Below are 19396 nucleotides of genomic sequence, written 5' to 3'. Positions count from 1 at the left end.
CTTAGCAAAAAACATAAAGGTATTAAAAATGGTCTATATTTTGATGCAGATGATAATTTATTACCTGGTAAAATTGTGCACAAAATAAAGCTCACCAAATTGTACACTTGAGAGTTATGCACTTTACTATATCAATAAAAACAAATTTTTAAAGAGACATATGGCTGAGAATATTCCAATTATGATGTAAGACACTGGTTCTGAGATCCAAGATACCCTGTGATACTCCAAACGGCAGAAATATGAAGAAAAATATACTGAGGTACATAGTAGAGTACAACTGTTAATAACAAAAAGATGAAAGAACATTTTTAAAAAGAGCTAGGGGAAAAATGACATTTTACCTTCAAAGGAGCAATAATAAGACTGATAGCTGACTTATCAGAAACATGGAAGCCAGAAGCAATGGAATAACAACTTCAAAGTGCTGAAAGAGAACAATGTAAGTACTCAGAATTCTACACCTGGCCAGAGTATCCTTCCTGAATGAAAGTGAAAGAAAAAGATACGTCTAATAAAAAAATGAGAGAATGGACTTCTGGCACTGTCCAAGAGGACTAAGCCCACCAAGGCCATTCTCTCCCCTGATTACACCTAAATATTTCTGGGTAAAATACAAAAAGCAACTACCTGAGGACTCTAAAAACTAAACAAAAGCAGACAGTTTAGAGAGAGAAATCAAAACTAGAAGAAACAATTTATACAGCAGTTTACTGCTTATTTGGGGTTTTTTCCTATTTTCTTGCCAGCATGAATCTGAGAGCGGCCCCAACTGTAAAGCAACAGGAGATGCGGCGGCACAGGAGAAGCAACTGTCTCTCTGCTCACAGGGCCAGGACAGGGCCCCTGTGAGCTGAAGAGGAGAGCGGTATTGAGAGAGAAAGCTAGAAGAGGATGCCCTGATTCTGTGCGTGAACCAGCACAAGTCTCACACGCACCCCTGAGCTATATACACACAGGGACACAGCCAGGGGAGCAGGGCAAAAGCTTTCAAAAATGAACTGACATTAGAACTACCTACTACACTAGGCAAGACAGAACTTATGAATTGAACCTAATCTGGGTAACAGAACTCAGTCTCACAAAAAAATATTCATAGTCTCCAAGATCAATCTAAAAGTACTTGACATAGAAAGAATCAGGAAAATGTGGCCAATTCTCAACAGGAAAGAAAATCAATATATGCCAACCCCATGACGACCTAGATTGGAATTATCAAAGATTTTAAAGTAGCTATTGTAACTATGTTGCCTAGAGTAAAGGTAAATACTCTTGAAATGAATGAAAACATAGTTCTCAGTAGAGAAATAAAAACTAAAAAAAATGAAAAAACTATCATAGAATCTGGCACAAAAACAGGTGAACAGATTAATCAATTAAAATAGAGTCCTGAAACTGACCCACACATGTATGTTCACTTGATAGCTTACAAAGATGACCTTGCAGAGCAATGATAATAAGGTAATCTTTTCACTAAATGGTACAGGAATGGACTATCCAAATGAAAAAAAGAATGTATAAAAATTTACCCTTATCTATAGCTTATATATAAAAGTCAGTTCTAGATGGATTTTGGATATAAATGTGTGTAGCTATAAATGATGAAGCTTCTACAAAATATATGAAAATATCTTCATAACGCCAGGATCATGATAAAAATCACTAAATCATAAAGAGAAGGATCAATAAATTTAACTATATTATTTAACTATATTAAAGTTAATAAACTTCTCCAAAAGACATCATTAAAGTAACAAAAACATAAGGTACTAGGTAGAAGACATTCGGAACACATTACCAAAGGTTCTAACAAGATTATGTAAAGAATTCCTAAGAGAAAAACAAGCAGGAAAAAAAGAGAGAGAGACAACCCAATAAAAAAAATAAGACCTGAGAAGTAATTTCACACATACACACACACACACACAACAATACCCCAATGGCAAATAGACACAAAAAATGCTAAATAACCTCAAATGCAAACTAAGCCACAATGAAATACCAATACACACCCACCAAAACAGCTATAATTAAAATAAAATGAAACAAAGTCTGCCAAGACTGTGGGCCCAGAGGAATTTGCTGGGGAGAGTATAAACTCATGCAACCACTTCCTGGCACTATTATCTCCAAAAGTTGACATACATTTTGAACATTTTAACCCAGACATTCCACTCCTAGGCATATACCCAGCAGCTGCAACATGTGCAAAAAGTCCTACACAAAAATTTCAAAGTAGAATTATTCATAATATCCCAGAACTGTATACAACCCAAAGGCTAATCAACATTAAGAGGGATAAATTATAATATAGCCATATAATGAATTGTATAACTATGAAAATAATTATACACAATGAAAATAACAACTGCCACACATTTGTAACCAGAAATGTCACAATGTTGAACGGAGAAAGACACACACAAAAGAATACAAACTATATAATTCACTTGTTAAAATAAAAAAGCAGACAAAACTATCTAATGGTGTTAAAGTTAGGGCTACACTTACTTCTGGGGACAAAATAGTAAGCGGAGGAGGGAAGTGAGGGTTTCTGACGTACTAGCTAATTTTCTATCAGTCAGTCTTGGTGGTTATACAGATATTAGTTCAGGTATGTTTGGTATATCTGTATATAAGGTTGGGGGTTTTTCTAGGCATGCTACACTTTTTCAAAAAGTCAAGAAGATAACTAGTATCTTTCTTGTCAGCAGGTTTCTTGTGCAGCAGAAAAACCTAATAAAAATCAAAGGGGAAAAGGGAACCAGAGCCTCCTGATTATTCAAAAGCTATTTTCCTTAAATGTGTAAAACAGACACCAGAGCAAGATCAGTTTGAGATATTTTTATCGGAAGGAAAATAACAGAACTGTCAGATCTTCAGGGCAAGAAAAAAACGTTACTTTGTTTTCAGAACTCTCTTATTTGAACAACTCAGTCGTCTCCCACGGGTCACATTCTAAAACCCTCATTTACCTGGTGACTTGAGTCTTCAGTGCTCTGCTTTATGAAGTCCTCCAGTTCCTGTTTGTCTTTCATTGTCTTCTCTAACTGATCATTTGCTTGCCTTAGCATCACCTGTAGTTTTTTCACCTATGCAATTTTAAATGTCAATTAGAAGGAAGTACCAGAATTTTCATAGAATTTTTTTAAATCCCTAGCTCCAGAAAATTTTAAATATAATCTTTTTTTCCTGAGAATCATATTTTTCAATGTGGAAAAGAATTGAGATGAATTACCTTGTTCAACAACTACATTGTGCTTTACAGTTAACAATACGTTTTTCATATCCATTTGAAAATATACGCTCTTCCTCTCCTGTGTCTTCTAGGCTAGGGCCCAGGCCTCCTTGACTCTAATCTGTCTTCAGCCTCCAGTCTACAATCCACACTAACACAATAAATATTTCTAAAATGAAAGTCAAATCATATTAAGTCCCTACTTAAAATCCTTAAATCCCTCCCAAAGTCTTCAGGGTAAAATTTAAACCCCTTCAGTCATCACAACACTGCTCCCCTCAGTGATCTCATCATGGCCTTCCCTTTGGAGCTTCCTTTCCCACCATTTTCCCCCACTCTCTCTCTTCTCTATCCCCAGACCCTCACATGCCCTATGCCTAGCCACATGAACTATTCATACTCCCTGGAACACACAATTTTCCTTCATGACTGTTCCTTTGTACAGCTTTCCTCTCCTTCAACACCCCTTCCCCACTAGCTCTAAAACAAACTTAGCTGAACCCTAACCCTAACCTTCCCTAGTTAACAGCCCATAGTTAAGTTAGATGTCTCTGCTCCTCATCTAGTTCTACTTGTACAAGAACAACTCACATTGAAAGGATGGCTTGGGTTGAAATACTAAAAATTCGTCATGAGCAGTACTATGTTCTCTCTGTAGCTGAACACTAAGAACCCAGCAAAGTGCCTACACAGTTGAAGCAAGAGCAAAATGTCTGACATGACTATGGAACCCAAGGTGACCCATTCCTGTACCAAACTAGAGGCCATCTATTGCTATATTAGCTTCACAAAAAGCTTTAGAAATTTACCTTTGAGCCATCAAACACACACACACACACACACACACACACACACACACATATATATATAGAGGAAATTTATGCCTAAGGCATTTGAAAATATTAAGCCATCATTCTAATCAGCTTAAGCTTAAAGACTAGGGTAGCACTTCCATAATAACCAAAGAACAATTGGGAAATATAAGGAAAAAAGTTATTTTTCCTTGTATATACTTCCACAAGTCTACTCTCATGAAATTCTATATTATTTGCTAAATGTTATCAAGGAACCCACTATTAGGCACTGTATTTGGAAAGTTCAGTTCAGTTGCTCAATTGTGTCTGACTCTTTGCAACCCCATGGACTGCTGCACACCAGGCTTCCCTGTCCATCATCAACTCCCAGAGCCTACTCAAACTCATGTCCATCAAGTCAGTGATGCCATCCAGCCATCTCATCCTCTGTCATCCCCTTCTCCTCCGGCCTTCAATCTTTTCTAGCATCAGGGTCTTTTTCCAGTGAGTTGGTTCTTCGCGTCAGGTGGCCAAAGAACTGGAGTTTCAGCTTCAGCACCAGCCCTTTCAATGAATATTCAGGACTGATTTCCTTTAGGATGGACTGGTCAGATCTCCTTGTAGTCCAAGGGGCTCTTAAGAGTCTTCTCAAACACCACAGTTCAAAAGCATCAATTCTTCGGCGCTCAGCTTTCTTTATAGTCCAACTCTCACATCCATACATGACTACTGGCAAAACCAGAGCTTTGACTAGATGGACCTTTGTTGGTAAAGTAACGTCTCTGCTTTTTAATATGCTGTCTACGTTGGTCATAGCTTTTCTTCCAAGGAGCAAGTATCTTTTAATTTCATGGCTGGAGTCACCATTGCAGTGATTTTGCAGCCCCAAAAAATAAAGTCTGTCCCTGTTTCCACTGTTTCCCCATCTATTTCCCATGAAGTGATGGGACCAGATGCCATCATCTTAGTTTTCTCAACGTTGAGCTTTAAGCCAACTTTTTCACTCTCCTCTTTCACTTTCATCAAGAGGCTCTTTAGTTCTTTAGTTCTTCTTCACTTTCTGCCATCAGGGTAGGGTCATCTGCATATCTGAGGTTATTGATATTTCTCCTGGCAATCTTGATTCCAGCTTGTGCTTCTTCAGCCCAGCCTTTCTCATGATGAACTCTGCACAGAAGTTAAATAAGCAGGGTGACAATATACAGCCTTGACATACTCCTTTTCCTATTTGAAACCAGTCTATTGTTCCATGTCCAGTTCTAACTGTTGCTTCCTGACCTGCATATAGGTTTCTCAAGAGGCAGGTCAGGTGGTCTGGTATTCCCATCTCTTTCAGAATTTTCCACAGTTTATTGTGATCCACACAGTCAAAGGCTTTGGCATAGTCAATAAAGCAGAAATAGGTTCTTTTCTGGAACTCTTTTGCTTTTTCAATGATCCAGCAGATGTTGGCAATTTGATCTCTAGTTCTGCCTTTTCTAAATCCAACTTGAACATATGGAATTTCACAGTTCACGTACTGTTGAAGCCTGGCTTGGAGAATTTTGAGCATTACTTTACTGGTGTGTGAGATAAGTGCAATTGTGCGGTAGTTTGAACATTCTTTGGCATTGCCCTTCTTTGGATTGGAATGAAAAATGACGTTTTCCAGTCCTGTGACCACTGCTGAGTTTTCCAGATTTGCTGGCATATTGAGTGCAGCACTTTCATAGCATCATCTTTTAGGATTTGAAGTAGCTCAACTGGAACTCCGTCACCTCCACTAGCTTTGTTCATAGTGATGCTTCCTAAGGCCCACTTGACTTCACATTCCAGGATGTCTGGCTCTAGGTCAGTGATCACACCATTGTGGTTATCTGGATCATGAAGATATTTTTTGTATGGTTCTTCTGTGTATTCTTGCCATCTCTTCTTAACATCTTCTGCTTCTCTTAGGTCCATACAATTTCTATCCTTTATTGTGCCCATTTTCACATGAAATGTTCCCTTGGTATCTCTAATTTTCTTGAAGAGATCTCTAGCCTTTCCCATTCTATTGTCTGCCTCTATTTCTTTGCATTGATCGCTGAGGAAGGCTGTCTTATTTCTCCTTGCTAGTCTTTGGAACTCTGCATTCAAATGGGTATATTTTTCCTTTTCTCCTTTGCCTTTCGCTTCCCTTCTTTTCTCAGCTATTTGTAAGGCCTTGTCAGACAACCATTTGCCTTTTTGCATTTATTTTTCTTGGGGATGGTCTTGATCACTGCCTCCTGTACAATGTCACATACCTCCATCTATAGTTCTCCAGGCAGTCTGTCTATCAGATCTAATCCCTTGAATCTATGTGTCACTTCCACTGTATAATCGTAAGGGATTTGATAAAGGTCATACCTGAATGGTCTAGTGGTTTTCCCTAGTTTCTCCAATTAAGTCTGAATTTGGCAATAAGGAGTTCATGATCTGAGCCACAGCCAGCTCCCAGTCTTGTTTTTGTATTGTATTTGGAAAGGTCTTATCAATCTCAGCATATCTGATCTACCAAATCTTAATTTCTGTGACCCCATAAACCACCCTTATTTCAACAAATTTATGACAAGACGTAGGCAATAGCAACAGAGAGTCCAAATACTGGTTAATGTAATATTCAATTAACTTTTATCCAATAAGCAATAGTCAACCCCTTATCTCCCTAACCCTCCATATCATAAAGCACTTTCCATGTGTATGCATTCATGACAATAACCTGTCTAGGCCTTGAGCAGAAGGAACAGGTTGGAGAGGAGATATGCCAGCTGAGCTGACCACTGTGGTACTGGGGAAGCTAGACATGCAAAGACACATAAAAGCAAAAATTCTGTCATGTCCTCCCACTGGAAATGTAACTGACATCACATGCACCAGATTATTTCAGACTTCACAAGATGGTTAAACTTCATAAAGCAAATTGGGAGGGGTAAAAGGCAATTAATTCAGCACCTCCAATGAAAACAACAGCTTACCAGTTTTGCACACCCCAAAAGAAACTCACCTGGTCTCTTGTTTCAGCCTCCTGAATCTGAATTCCTTGTAATTGTTTTTCATAATTGGAACACATATCACAGCGTCTACCAAGTTTATTTCCAGCATTGTGTATCTGAGGGACACCAAAATTATCTCTTATCAGAGAGAACAAAATAGGTCCACAAAACATACACGAGGAATACTTGTAGTCTTACCTATGCTACTCAAAGTAGAAAACGGAGTAAACAATTTATTCAGGGACTTATGGCAAGAAGTTATAATATAGAGTTGAATTCTAAAAAATCCTAAGTCCCATACAAGTATGATAGGAACACAAGGGACACAACTTTATCACCAAGAGGCTCGGGACCCCAAACTACCACATTTGGGGGAAACAAAAGGAAAGTAAAAGGTACTAAACCGTGGCACACACAATTTAAATAGATACCAGCCAACAAGAGGAGACGGGAGCTCGGAGTGCCAATTAACCATTTCACCAGCTCCAAGCACAAAGCAGGTATGAAACAATTAAGTAGCACCTTTTCACATGTTCTGCATAAGCCCAAGGAGAATAATTTCTTTCAGCCTTAATAAGCTGTTCCACCTGCTAACCAAGTTTCTTTAAAGAAAAGTAGCCCTGAGTAAAAGAAACCACTGAAAGTTGTAAAACATGAATCCCAATCCAGGTTTTGCCTCTAAGTCAAAGGGGAAATTTGAGCAACTCACTTGACCTTTCTGAGCCAGTTTCCTTATCTCTAAAGTTGGAGAAAATCATACCCTGATTGTCTCATTATTATCAAGAAGGTCAAAGAGAAGAGGTATGTGAAAGGGCGTGTAATCTGTAAAGCACTATGCAACTACATATTTAAGCTTTTCTCTCCTAATCTTACTTCTTAGTTTGCAAATACTATTAGCAGGAAAATTAACCTCATTAAAGGTTGCCTTCTCTTCTCTCCCATATTTTCCAACCCCACATTAAACCCTCAGCATCAACTAGTGATAAGCATCGTACAGACCTCAAAGAAAGATGAAAGTATGAATCCTAGAATACACTGAGATTATGCAAAACTACAAAGCAAAACAAATTCAGGCTACACAAACTTAGCTATGCTATTCAGGCAGATCACTCCAACTGAAGATGTGTGACACCAGGTAATGTTTATACTCAACACAATCAGCTAGTAAGTTCCCTTCTCTGTCATAATCACCTGGAACAGCGAAAGCAGAAAATGTAAGGGTCAGACAACACGGATTAACACCCATTTTCTGGCAACAAGTGTGAGCACTGGCTCCAGGGGCTATCTCTTGAATGAACAATAAATTCAGAGCTACCCAGGATCCCTCAGAGCAAGCAAGAGGCAAAGCCAGGAGGAGAGCTCACCTCTTTCTGCAAGAGATTCCATTCTGTCTCACTGACTAGGCGGTAGCCACTGGGGGACACATAAGCACTTTCCATGCCCTGTGTGACACTCGACAGGAGGGATGCTGTCTCCTCTTGCTCCGGTGTCATCGCCTTGATTGCTCTCTCCTGATCTTTGGTTAACATAAACCCACTTGGCATTTGCAGTGACCCAAGGGAGGCAGTATCAAAGTTCTCAGTCACCGAATCTGCTCCTACCAACGGTCCGAAATCTGATTCGTCCAGGTTCCCAGCAGATTTTGCTTTGCAGTTATAGCCTAAAGCTTTGGATTGCAGCGAGCCTGAAGTTCCCAGGCTATCTGTAGACTGTGCTCTCCTGAGTCCATCTTTAAACACATCATTGTCTGGTTTACTGAAAGGATCCCCGGATGGCAACAGTAAGTCTGCATCCAGAGAATGGACTGAACCATGGGTGCTATCTAAATGTTCCTGAAATGGGAAAATATATTGCCAAGTTAGACAATTCCTGTTATTTTCAAAGAGAAAAACTATCACATTTTATAAAGTATTTTCCCACATGTTACACATGACAGTCTTTCGTATGCTGCCTCTGTCTATTCACTGAGCAAACATTTACTGACTGTCTTCTATATGCTGGGCCCTAAACCAAGCACTCAGGATACAACTGTGAGCAATCTCTGACCCCAAGATGCTTACAGTTTCATGAAAAAAATAAACAAGTGAACCAAGTAAACAGGCTATTAGAATATCATACTTGATAAAATGATGACAGGTTTAAGCTATGTACTGAATGCTCTGGAAGCTCAAGGAGAGGAATTCAGCCCAGACACAGGAAATCAGGAAGGTCTCCTGAGATTCAGTATTGGGTCTATTGAACATGGGGTCCTGCTGTATATCCAAGTGGAGATTTCCACCCAGCAGAGGGACAAAGAAATCTTTAGATAGAGATTTGGGAGTAACCACACCATACAGTAATAATTATGACAGCAAATCAGAACACCTTGGATGAGTCTGCAGAATGAGAAGAAAACCAAGGGCAAGGCCCTGAGAAACATCACTTTTGTCCATTTGGGAGATGGACAGAGGAAGGAGCAGCCAGAATAGAAAGCAAATGAGGAGAATGTTGTATGCTGGAAACCAAGTTTCAAGCAAGATGTAATCAGCACATTAAATAAGGCGTCCATCAAGTGAAAGAAGCCAGAAACAAACGGTCACACACTGAATGATTCCATCCATGTGAAATATCCAGAAAAGGCAAATCCAGAGACCAAAAACAAATTAGTGGCTGCCAGAGGCTAAAAAGAAAATAAAGTAGGGAGTGACTCCTTAATGATATATGGGGGTCTCTTCTGGGGGCAATGAAAATGTTCTGAAACAAGACAGGTGATGGCTGCACTACACTGTGAATATATTAAAGGTCATGGAATTGCACATTTTAAATGGTTTATTTTTATGTGAATTTTATTTCAATTTTTTTTAATGTGGTGCAGCACACTCCCAAAGTCAAAAAGCACAGCAGTACCATTCTAGCACAGTTAGTAGGAAAATTAGAAAACAAGGAAAATGTAGCAAGTTTTTCTAAAAATTAAATTTATTCAATTTAAATAACTGGCTTTTAAAATAATATCCTTTCTACTTTTTGCTGTTAATGTCTTTACTTTTATGAACTATAAAAGACTAAAATATACATTTCTTTTAATGTTTTAAAAATATCCTTACTTGGCATAATACAAAGTTGACAACTTTTATGTTAATTCCTCCAGTTCTTTCTCTCTAAATTTTTTTTTAAGGTTTTCTAATATGTGAAATTCAGATGGCCAAGGAACACAAATCTAGCATATACTGAGCAAGCTATGGCAAAGGTCCCAGATAAGCAGCCTCATAGAAACTGGGATGAGAATGCATTCTTCCAGCTTATAAAAGACCCAACATCTAACACTATCATACACAATGCCATTGTCACTCTGAAGAGGGAAAGGGATGGGGCAAAAAGCTGTGAGGGCCTTTTAAGAAGCAGAGACCAAGGTGCTCAGAGCAGTATTTCAGTTCAGTTCAGTTGCTCAGTCGTGTCCAACTCTTTGTGACCCCGTGAATCGCAGCACGCCAGGGCACCCTGTCCATCACCAACTCCCAGAGTTCACTCAGACTCACGTCCATCGAGTCAGTGATGTCATCCAGCCATCTCATCCTCTGTCATCCCCTTCTCCTCCTGCCCCCAATCCCTCCCAGCATCAGAGTCTTTTCCAATGAGTCAACTCTTCACATCAGGTGGCCAAAGTACTGGAGTTTCAGCTTTAGCATCATTCCTTCCAAAGAACACCCAGGACTGATCTCCTTTACAATGGACTGGTTGGATCTCCTTGCAGTCCAAGGGACTCTCAAGAGTCTTCTCCAACACCACAGCTCAAAAGCATCAATTCTTCGGTGCTCAGCTTTCTTCACAGTCCAACTCTCACATCCATACATGACCACTGGAAAAACCATAGCCTTGACAAGACAGATCTTTGTTGGCAAAGTAATGTCTCTGCTTTTGAATATGCTATCTAGGTTGGTCATCACTTTCCTTCCAAGGAGTAAGCCTCTTTTAATTTGATGGCTGCAATCACCATCTGCAGTGATTTTGGAGCCCCCCAAAATAAAGTCTGACACTGTTTCCACTGTTTCCCCATCTATTTCCCATGAAATGATGGACCAGATGCCATCATCTTAGTTTTCTCAACATTGAGCTTTAAGCCAACTTTTTCACTCTCCTCTTTCACTTTCATCAAGAGGCTTTTTAGTTCTTCTTCACTCTCTGCCATAAGGGTGGTGTCATCTGCATATCTGAGGTTACTGACATTTCTCCCAGCAAGCTTGATTTCAGCTTGTGCTTCTTCCAGCCCAGCATTTCTCATGATGTACTCTGCAGAGAAGTTAAATAAGCAGGATGACAATATACAGCCGTGACATACTCCTTTTCCTATTTGGAAGCAGTCTGTTGTTCCACGTCCAGTTCTAACTGTTGCTTCCTGACCTGCATATAGGTTTCTCAAGAGGCAGATCAGGTGGTCTGGTATTCCCATCTCTTTCAGAATTTTCCACAGTTTATTGTGATCCACACAGTCAAAGGCTTTGGCATAGTCAATAAAGCAGAAATAGATGTTTTTCTGGAACTCTCTTGCTTTTTCGATGATCCAGCAGATGTAGGCAATTTGATCTGTGGTTCCTCTGCCTTTTCTAAAACCAACTTACTTATAAGGAATATGGACTTGTAGGGAAGTATAAACTGTTAGTGCTTCTGAAAGATGATTCAACAATATGTTTGTTTATGCTCTTAAACTCAGCAGTTCTTTTCCCAAGAACTTACATTAAGGAAGTAATCAGATAAACCCATGATTTTTATACAACAAAGAATTATATATAATAACATTATGGCATTAATCATATTAATGAAATATATTTTTACTAGCGAAAAATGAAACAACTTATGTTTATTTTCTATATTTTATGATGTTTTTGACCTTTTGAAGGCCTTGCTGGCTGAGGAGTGACTGCCTCTTCCAATTTAGCTAACTCCCAGAAATAACAAACAACTTGCTTATCACTATGTCTTTCACATCCAAATCAACCAATCCCAAGTCAACACCCCCAACCAACTCCTTTATCTCTTATCCACCAAGCCAGTATTTCCCCTGCCCTAAATCAACCCAGGGCCAGGTACCAGAAAACTGAAGACAGATTCTCTGCCCCAAAGCCCACTGGAGTTACAACAACTAGCCAGTCCTATGTGATCTACCCTGCCCTGCTTTTCCCTCGAAAATCCCAGTAATAGCTGTGGTTCACGCTTTCCCCCTGCTACTGCTCTTGCTTCATGACCAGCTCTGATGGGGCTTCCACCATGTGGCTCTGCACGGTGTGCCATGACGCTCATGTCTAGGCAGCTGTGAGGTTAAAACTTTTGTTCAGTGGCATGTATCTCTCTACGTCATCACTCAGTTACCTTTAGAAATTAAAACCTGGGCACAAACCAATCTGTAGGAGATTAAGGAATTACAGTATACTTACATGCTGAAATACTGTTAGTAATTGAATAACATTTTCAAAGAAAACATTTACTGATGTACCAAAACCTTTATAAATAGATTTAAGTGGGAAATGTACATAAAACATTATGTAGTTACAATCTGTATTATGTTTAAAAAGGACAAATAGAAACACATATGTTACCTTTGGAAATGGAAAAAGAAAGAAAGGAGAGGTACACACCAAAATGTTAGCGGTGGTATCTCTGAGTAGTAGAATTATCAGTTATTTTTATTTGGTGTGACTTTCTCTACTTTCCAAATTGTCCATAATAAGTATATATTACTTTTGTAGTGACAAAAGCATATTCTAAGCATTAGATCAAAGAAGATATGGGTCCTACGCATTCTAAGTGTCTTTAGCAATACATTATTATCTAATTAAGTCTCCAGAGCAGTCCATATTAACTTTAAATCAACAGGCTAAGGTAAACTGTCACTGATTCTCAATACAAAACAAGTATACATTCAACATTCAAACTGCAAAACATCAAATCTGAAAGTCTATAAGAGATTTCAGTGTCAGAAAATAATATTATAAACATTTAGTATAAATCTGTTAAGACGGAATTAAAAAATTTTAAGCGCTTCACTCAATGTAAATCACAACAAATTTCCCTTTCCTGTTTTCCTGCTAAAATATTTTTTAAAAGTATGAAACTTTCCCAAACATTCCTGGACACAGGACTGCATGATGCAGAAACCACATAATATTTGGCAGTACCCAAAAACTGAGACATTCTCTTGGAAGTCTAACTATTTAAAAAAGCACAAAGCAAAATCAGGCCAAGGTTCCCAGTGTATGAGCCAACACAGAGAATGTACAAAAACAATTACATCATATTTTTCAGTGTCCACTAGGATTTTTTTAAAGCATTTTTTCAATGTCAAATAATCCATAAACATGGAAATATGAGCCACCAGGAAGTAGACTATACATGGTTCAGCATAAATCTGCAAACTAAACACAAACATGATACCTTTGAAAGTGAGACAAGATCCGTATCCAATTTAACTGAAACTGGTTCACCAGGCAGGGAAAGGAGGTGGGGGAATGAGTATGAAACTCTAGACAGTGGAGACAATGCACATGAGCATGGACAGCGAGTAGAAAGCTCTGCTGTGATGAAGCGGAGAGCATGGTAAGTAAGGCTCTTATATGGCAAGCTGGGGACCTTAGTTTTTTACCCTAAAGTCAATTAACAGAAGCATTTCCTTTCCTGAAAGGAGGTATTTAGCTGGAGTTCTGTAGGATGAATAGAAGGATTCCAGAACTCAGAAAGGCAGAGGGAGGTAAACATTCCAGGTGAAGGAACCAACATGTAAGGTGGAGAGTACAGCACAACAAGATAACCAATGTGGTTAAAACAGAGTGCATATTATGAAGAGTCTTGACTATCTGAGTAAGGACCTTGTACTTACTTATGTAAATAATGTGACTGAGTGGTGGTTCTGAGAAGAGGAGTAGCCTGACTATAGCTGCACTTAAGCAAAACCAATCTGATAGTAATGCTGAGGGTACAGTGGAGTGGGACAGGCTAAAAACAGGAAATGTAATGAGTAGGCACTTGCCACATGTGGGTGAGAGGTGAGGAAGCCACAGGAACACCGCCTTACACTTTCCACCTCCAGGTCTCTCTACTGCACCCATTCCCAATACCAGAAATGTCCTACCCTACCCCATCACAGTCTTCCAAACCCACCCACTGTTCTCAGGGCTTAATACCTAATACCTGTTAACACTCAAATACATGCCACAAAGAATTGTTTCAATACTTTAGATAATTTCTTTTCCTTTAAACAAAAGCTGAACGTATCAGAAATATTTATTCATATCAGAAATGATTTTGCAGATATTACTTAAATTTTCTTCTAATATTTTAATTTTGGAACCACTAGAAAAAAAAATCTGTTTCATAGACGATGAGAGAATCTACACGTTTCAAACAGACCTATAATACTAACACACCACACACGCATAATACTGTAAAAGTAATTGAATATAGAAGTTAGTTTATCTAATTTTCACCTATTAGTATACACACTTCCCAAATGAACAATGTAACTGACTAATGTATGAGAAGCTAAAAATGGAAATACTGTGTATATAATGATTTTAATTATAGGGTCACTGTACCTCCTCATTTGATAACTGAGCTGAAGATTCTTCATGAGTTAAAGCACACACTACTGGTATTTTTACTTCCTCCTCAACATCTGTTTTTTTGTGATCCTTTCTCTTACTAAGTCTTTGCTGTTCATCTTCCTCCTGAAAATTAGGAAGAAAAAATATATATTACTCAGGTAATGTATACTGAATGGTTCTTTAACCACTCAAAACAAATATAGAAGTACACTATGTGAAAAGCCAAAAAAAAGAAAGCAAATCACCTCCTCTTCTTCAAGTGATCCAAGAAAGAAAATTAACACAGAATGTTCCCTCAGGTTATTACGGAAACAAACAGGAAAAAGTTATGGCATTACACATCCATTTGGAACATGTACAAACTAATACGAAATACAAATGAATTATTAAAGTTGATAACAATTCACTAAACAAAGATGAAAAATACCCTGAATGACCCCCACCCAAATATGCCAGTGGTGAGGGACAAACACAATTAGACTACTATTCAAGTATGTACAAGGTTCTACAGAAGAACAAAATAAAGATTTCACCTAAGGCAGCCAGAAAGGGGGCCCAAAGAGAGTAACACTTCAGCTGGACCTGGAAGAACTGGTAAGATGAGTCTGCCAATTTTGAGACAAGCAAGGGTTCCAGGGGAAAAAGTACATAAAAGAGGTAGAGGCATGGAAGAGCAGGCATACGAGTAGCAAGATACATGGAGAAAGGGATGATGATTAAGTGCTTAGACTCTAGAATCAGAGACTGCTCAACCCTCAGATATGTCATCAGTCCCTGTCTCATGTGGAAAGTTTTCTTGTGTGTATCTGTTTTGAAAACCACATGAGATAAAGTTTACATATAAAGCTTTGGCACAATGCTGGCACAAGGCCTTAAATGACCAGTTCTGGAGTTTAGACTATTCTAATGGGAAGCAGAAAGAGCATGATTAGATATGTACTTTAGAATCTAAATCCTCAAGTTGACTGTGTCTACATACAAGGTGAATGAGTCAGACAAGAGATAGAGAAGAAATTTAAAAAGAAACTTCCGAAAAAACAAAATCTAACCTAAACTATACAAGGTAACTTAAAATATTTGTTACAATACCTAGAAAACTTCTAAATAGCTATCCTAAGAAACTATTTTCCTAAGGACACTATCCTAAGGAAGTATTTGTATACACAATATATATACAACATAGTATATTAGCTGTAAAACTGTTTGAAATGACCAAAAGAAAGGAAAGAAACCATCTAGATGCCCACTACAAAGAGGATTAAATCAATTACAGTACACGATGCTACCAGTTAACAAGAATAAGACAGACCTCTGAAAAATATATCCAAGATGACACTTATGAGAAAAATAAGCTACAGAATAAATACTTATACCATGATTCTAGCTGTATGGGGAACAAACAAACCTAACCATACACTTGTAAACACAAAGAAATGGTCTTGAATACTACCTTCCAAATGGATTATTCCTGATTAAAAAAGTGGCTATTTCTGGGAAGGGAGGTGTGTGAGATATCAAGGGAGAGTTTAATTTTATCACTTTATTTTCTCTCTTTGTATTTAAAACAAAGTACTTTAACATGAGAATGTATTTATGTATTACTCATGTAATTTAAATAATTTTTTAAGATAACCAAACAGGATGCTGGGTATGTAGAACTCTAGACACCTATCTTTTCACACCACTCAGCCTCTCCATCCTCACCCATTACCTTCTAATAAGACTTTTAGAGCAATGTCAAGAAAGACATGGCCTGCTGCTGCTGCTGCTAAGTCGCGTCAGTCGTATTCAACTCTGTGTGACCACATAGACCGCAGCCCACCAGGCTCCTTCCTCCATCCCTGGGATTCTCCAGGCAAGAACACTGGAGTGGGTTGCCATTTCCTTCTCCAATGCATGAAAGTGAAAAGTGAAAGTGAAGTTGCTCAGTCATGTCCAGCTCTTCGCGACCCCATGGACCGTAGCCTACCAGGCTCCTCTGTCCATGGGATTTTCCAGGCAAGAGTACTGGAGTAGAGGACATGGCCTGGATTAACACAATTAGATCTGTACTTTAGAACCTAAATCCTCAAGTTGAGGCTTTAAACTTCTCAGACTTCCGTCTGAAAAGCAGACAGAACTATAGAGAAAGACTGTCTCAGAAATATGCACTACTGCACCTGCAGACTGAAGAGTCATTTCTAAATCATTCCTTCCCACCCACCCAGACGAGGCCATTTCTAAAGTTGAAAAACAAAATCCCTCAAATACAGCTATAATGTTTTCTGAAATGGAATACATCAACCTTGTTTCAGGCTTAAGTCAATATGTAATACACATGAAATAATACACGATCGCACGCTGGGGTGGGCTGGTTTACTGACAAAGCAAACAAGTCCTACAAAACCACTATTCACCTGATCTTTCTTCTTCAGTTCTTCAACTTGTCGAAGCTGTTCAGAAGTTAGCACAATTTCCATTCGCTGCATGTCCCTCATCAGCAAACGTTGAGACTCCAGGAACTGGTCATTGGCCTTCTGCCACGTGTGTTTCAACTGGTTGTGTTGTTGTCGCTCTTGCTCCAAGAGATGGCAAACTGTTTAGGAATCCCCCAGTCAAAAACACTGAATTTTAATGGTAGGCAATTTCTTTAACATAGGCCTACCAAGCCAGGTCTGGCCAATGTCGTCCAGTCTGGGATTCTGTCTCTGACAAGAACCCAGGGCAAACTGCCGTAGATCAAGGCAGCTGTCCCCACACCACCCCTCTAAGTAGAGTCTCTCAGAGTGTGTTCCTAGGAAGAGGAACATGTGAAAAAAGATTTCTGTGCTCAGTAAGTTTTAGAAACTTTGTATTTAATGAAAATTTCTTTATTGCAGGACTCTGAACTCAAGGTCTTAAGTCTATCTATGTTCCCTTATAAGGTGATACATAATACAATACCTCCCAAATTTATTTTACCAAAAAGTCTTTTCCACAATGCCACTCACATAACAAATGTTCTAGGGAATACATTTTGGGAAATATTGCTTTTACAGCCAAATGCACAGTCACCACTCCTAATTTAATACATTCTGAATAAACTTGTTATCCAGGAATCCTTCTTGAGCCCATTTAGTTTGACCTCTCAGGATAAGTCAAAGAATCTTTGTAAACGCTTCTGTTATCAACATTCATCAGCTCAGCCATCTTCAGAAAAAGGAGTAGATGGTATCACCTATCAGCCCATCCACCCAGTCATCCAAGCCAGAAACCTGAAAGATGACTCACACTTCTGACTCCTCCTCACATTCAACTGTGACAGAGGCCTGTAATAAGGCTACCTCCTGTTCAATAGGACAGACATCTTCTGCCTTCTGCCTTAGATTTAGGACACAGACGACCACAACAGGGGCCCCTCCATTACTCTTCCTGCCACTTGTCTGGACCGCTCTATCCTACCCTCCACACTGCTATAAAACTTAACTCCCTAGAAGGTAAAATTTAAAACCCTTCGGAAAAGCCAGATACAGAAGACACAAAATTGCTGCTTAATTTTTAACTATCTTCTTTTCATGTAAATACTGTTTTTTGGTATGGCTGTTTCAGTAGAAACTACTCTATCCCTTTACTCCTTTTAGTGAAGCTTCTCAGACGCTGTCCCAGGCATATTAGGAAGGTTTGGTAGTCTTACACTATTGCTGGAAGGGGTTGGGACATATAGGTTAAACAGAAATTCCTATTTCTTTTGGACACTCTTTCAGAGTTTGAGGGTCTTTTTGACTGCAGCAGCACTTTTGAAAAGCATTTTCTGAAAGCCAAAGACTCAATTTTGGGTTAATTCAATAACATTTTATAAAATAATTCTGTAAGTTTGTTTAATTTCAGTATCCCTACTATTTTGGGATAAAAAACCCAATTTCCATGAATTTTTTATGAAAGAACTATATTTTCCATGACCACTGTCCTAAATTTTCACATTAAAACATGTTACTAGTATAAGCTGCAACAAGTATAATATTTCAAGAATTCCATTTACATTTAGATAAAAATTTAGATCTTTATTTTCACTAACCCCTAACTGAAATTTAGCATTTCCTTCAATTATAAAATATAGGCAACAAACCACAAAAGTGTAACAATACCCATGAATTGGTCACCAACAAAAGTCATAGATACTTCTGTATCTTAGTACAGTTGTTGCAGATATCTCATTATTTATGTTCATCACACTTCAAAGTTACAGTAGTTATTGGACCTGGTACTGGACCTTGTTATTTAATGTACTGATAAAACAGTACATTTATTACTACAGCATAAGATTGCAGTTATTTATATTTTCCTGTTTTATAATTCTTTTATAATTCTATATATTTTATGTATTAAAAACATTATTCTGAGAGGGCTTCACAAGACTGCCAAAGGAGTCTGTGACACAACAAGTTTAAGAATCTCAGGTATATAAGATTCATTAGAAGAATTAAAGACAAATGTATATTTTAATGGGAAAGGATAAGCCTATTTCTCCTATCCTGAAAAATCAGAGTCAATTTCTGCATCACTCTGCTACTAGGTTAGCAAAATAAAAATTATCTCTTATAAACAGGGGTGTTAGTTAAGAACACCAGAATACACCACCTGCCCTCTTAGTCCCATTTTCACTTTTGCTAATTTGTCTCCATCAAAATCGGTCTGGGGCAAAGCAGTTTAAGTAGAAATTTCATATTCCCTGTCTGCCCAGAGCTTAGGACCTGTGAGTTCTTACTGGGGTCCCGGAGTAACAAGAAGCCACCAAAAATCCAAATACCTTTTCAAACCAACTGTAAAGCTTAAACTGAA

At 38.5% G+C, this 19396-nt stretch overlaps 1 protein-coding gene across 4 annotated transcripts in view; it reads right to left on the bottom strand.

The window, feature by feature from the left end:
• Positions 1-19396, bottom strand: part of RABEP1 (rabaptin, RAB GTPase binding effector protein 1) — a 94044-nt gene that overhangs the window by 17655 nt on the left and 56993 nt on the right. The window contains exons 7-11 of one of the 4 annotated variants that reach the window (XM_040243667.1): positions 16996-17174; positions 14591-14722; positions 8393-8860; positions 7040-7144; positions 2976-3092 (exon numbers count right to left, since the gene is read on the bottom strand). In XM_040243667.1, the coding sequence (XP_040099601.1) occupies positions 2976-3092; positions 7040-7144; positions 8393-8860; positions 14591-14722; positions 16996-17174 (1001 nt within the window). The remainder of the gene's footprint in view (positions 1-2975; positions 3093-7039; positions 7145-8392; positions 8861-14590; positions 14723-16995; positions 17175-19396) is intronic. The other 3 variants (XM_040243668.1, XM_040243669.1, XM_040243670.1) reach the window with 3 other exon arrangements.

The sequence above is a fragment of the Oryx dammah genome, unplaced genomic scaffold (genome assembly GCF_014754425.2).
Source record: "Oryx dammah isolate SB20612 unplaced genomic scaffold, SCBI_Odam_1.1 HiC_scaffold_8, whole genome shotgun sequence".
NCBI lineage: Eukaryota > Metazoa > Chordata > Mammalia > Artiodactyla > Bovidae > Oryx > Oryx dammah.
This window is presented reverse-complemented; position numbering and strand designations above follow the sequence as displayed.